The 2,912-nt window shown below is 45.2% G+C and overlaps 1 protein-coding gene across 1 annotated transcript; it reads left to right on the top strand.

Annotated features, from left to right (window-relative positions):
* Positions 1 to 2,221: 2,221 nt before the first annotated feature.
* On the top strand, positions 2,222 to 2,683 carry EDB91DRAFT_1259721 (uncharacterized protein; the record flags this gene model as incomplete). The annotated part of the gene is made up of 2 exons (XM_041324394.1): positions 2,222 to 2,557; positions 2,612 to 2,683. 2 exons carry the CDS (start codon positions 2,222 to 2,224, stop codon positions 2,681 to 2,683), a joined length of 408 nt encoding a protein of 135 aa, XP_041168217.1.
* Positions 2,684 to 2,912: the final 229 nt, after the last annotated feature.

Below are 2,912 nucleotides of genomic sequence, written 5' to 3'. Positions count from 1 at the left end.
TACATGCCTTGTTGAATATGTCTGTGGAGTGAAGCTTGCTGGCTTGAGCTTCCTGCATTTGTGTCTACTAAAAGCATTAGTAAGATTATGAATATTGACTGTATTGAGAATAACTGAGAACCAAGCCACAAGTGAGCTAAGAGGACTTGCTACCTACGGGCGAGTCTATGTAAACAAGTGTAAACACTACCTAACTCAGTAAGGAATTCACATCACATGCTAAGTGAGAGTCCAATAGAATGAGTAACATCATAACACAAAAAACTCACACCATAAGGTGCTCAATCATCACAAATAACATATTGCTGGTTATGCTATATGTTGTTGTTAGCTTTTGCACCACACAAGCAAGAAACATGCCTCTTCTGCACAACATTCACTATATGTTTCCAGTGAAGCCCATTGCCGATTTACACAAGTACATCTGAAACAGAAATGGAGGACCTGCTGTGGCAAAAGAAGCACTGAGAGTAAAGCACAACACCTAAAGGTATACCTGGACAATGTCCAAGGTAAGACAGTTGCATCACTAGAGGCACAGTGGGGTGAGTGGTATGCCTATGAGTCTGCTGATGACATCATTAACTTGTCATGGTTGACTTAAGAGCAGGAGACATTGAAAGTATATCCTAGAGACTTGGTGCACGCAGCAACTTGTGCAACAGCAGTACCACCAGGTGTTTCAGCATTGCAACTCCCTCTATTTGATCCCAATGACTCATTCTTACTGCTGCCACCTGAGGATGCCAAGGAAGCCTGTTGTCCACTGCACCCTTTGTTCATGGTGGTAAGGTTCAAGCATGTCATCACTAAGCCCAGACAGAAGGAGATTGTCAAGGCTTGGGATGCTCTGCAGTTCATTAGTGTCAAACACTACACTGGGTTGAGGGAGGCGAACCACTCATCAACCCTTGCCTTGCACCTGGGGGTGTGGAAAGTGCAACAATCATTCCCCAAGATGACATGGGATACAAGGCTACAAACTCCGAGGCACTGAGTGTCATAGACTGAAGATCTACAGAGAGATTTGGCATATGTTTATATACTCTAAGTAAGTAGCATAGCATAGCAGAAGGCTATGTGCTGAGTGTACGAATTATAGAAAGATGACTGAGACAATGAGAAAGGGGCTTGGAGAACTAGTATGTACGTGACAGATCAATAATCACTCGGGTATAGGGATTACTGGTGATTTGAAAGGAGGAACTATGATACCAAAAGGAGGTAGGACCAGTTGAGTGGGTTTCTAGTCTAGAAGTGGATCGGTGAGACGGTCGGGCGGACCAATAGTTTGGATGGAGCACATGAGAGGAACTGGAGGAACCAAGTGGGTCGGAAAAGCGGAGATGGTGGAGGGAGTAGGAGTAGGATTCGGGCGGACCAATAGGGTGGAGGAGCAGAACTCCAGATAGAGTTGGATGGTAGGAATATGGTGTCAGAGGAAATAGGGGTAGTGTTGGAGGAGTGGAGCAGAGTTGGGCGGATGATAGCAGGGCTAGTCCTGCTGAGATGTACTTCATGCATTTGTTGGTGAAGGAGGGCTGGAGTGGATGGGGAAACAGGGGGTCGGACCAGTGGTGGGGATGTTTGCAGGAGGTACTGGAGGTGCTCGGATATGGTATATGACAATTCCCCATCATTCTGACACTTCACAATGATAGCCCTTGTGATGCCTGATGTATGAGAGGGTTGCTTACATTGCCTGTGTCAGGGATGGGTTAAGCCATTGTATTCAATGCCTCCATTCATGCATGCCAGGTAGCAATGGCAAAAATGCATTGGGTTTGTTAGTGTCACATTCAATCCACAGTCCATCATACACAACTCCATTGACTCCATCCCATTGCACACCAATCAATCATGAACTCAGATCAGGTTAATTAGTCTCACATTCAATCCACAGTTAACAATCCACAACTCAATTCACTCTATCCCATCACACATCAAGCAATTGTTTCTTCAGAGTTCTCTTCACTTGACTTCACCTTACTATCAATCAATACCAATTGACTGAGACATCTAATGCCTAGTACCAGTAGAAGGCCTGCAGAAGCATCTATTACTTTCTGTGTGTGTGTGAATGCCTACTTGCTATGTAACATACACAATCTTCACAGTCCCTGGAGCACCTCCCTTTGCATCAGCCCTTGAGGACATGATCGATGAACAGTACAGGCCATCTGCAGATTGATTAGATTCAGACAATGAGGGTGATGCCAAGATGAAGACAGTCAACATGTGCATTAGACGGCAGATGGAGGTATTATTGAACAGCCTGCATGAGATTCTTTCTGAAGCATTTGCCACCTTGGCAATTCCAGGTGGGTGTGTTGATGGGCAGCTGATGAGCTACAATGATGCTAGTGGAGATTGGGAGACAGCGGAGCAGAGGGAGCAAAGTTTTAGGGACTTAGTGGAACAGGCAAAGCATGACAAGGCATCCAACACTAGGAACATCTGGGGATTGGTATGCCTCACCCAGGCACTGAGAATGGAGGCAGAGGAGGTGGTGAAGGAGTGTGCACTCTGGGATGACAGTGATTCTGGGCACAAGAAGGTGTTAGAATAACTGAGAGAACCAAGCCACAAGTGAGCTCATGAGAGTGAATAGGACTATAGTCCAGTGTCAGTTGCTAAAGAGCAACCAACAGAGGACTTGCTACCTATGGGCAAGTCTATGTAAATAAGTATAAACACTACCTAAGTCAGTAAGGAATTCACATCACATGCTAAGTAAGAGTCCAATAGAGTGAGCAACATCATAACACAAAAAACTTGCACTATAAGATGCTCAATCACCACAAATAACAGAAGACCTATGCTGGAAAGAGAATGGACAGCATCCAACTCATGGCAAATTCAGCAGTATAGCCTTTGGATGCCAGACATACATGGAACAGGCAAGGAGAAGG

Source organism: Suillus paluster, assembly GCF_016628075.1.
Source record: "Suillus paluster strain FC165 chromosome Unknown EDB91scaffold_831, whole genome shotgun sequence".
In the NCBI taxonomy this organism is placed as follows: Eukaryota; Fungi; Basidiomycota; class Agaricomycetes; order Boletales; family Suillaceae; genus Suillus; species Suillus paluster.
This window is presented reverse-complemented; position numbering and strand designations above follow the sequence as displayed.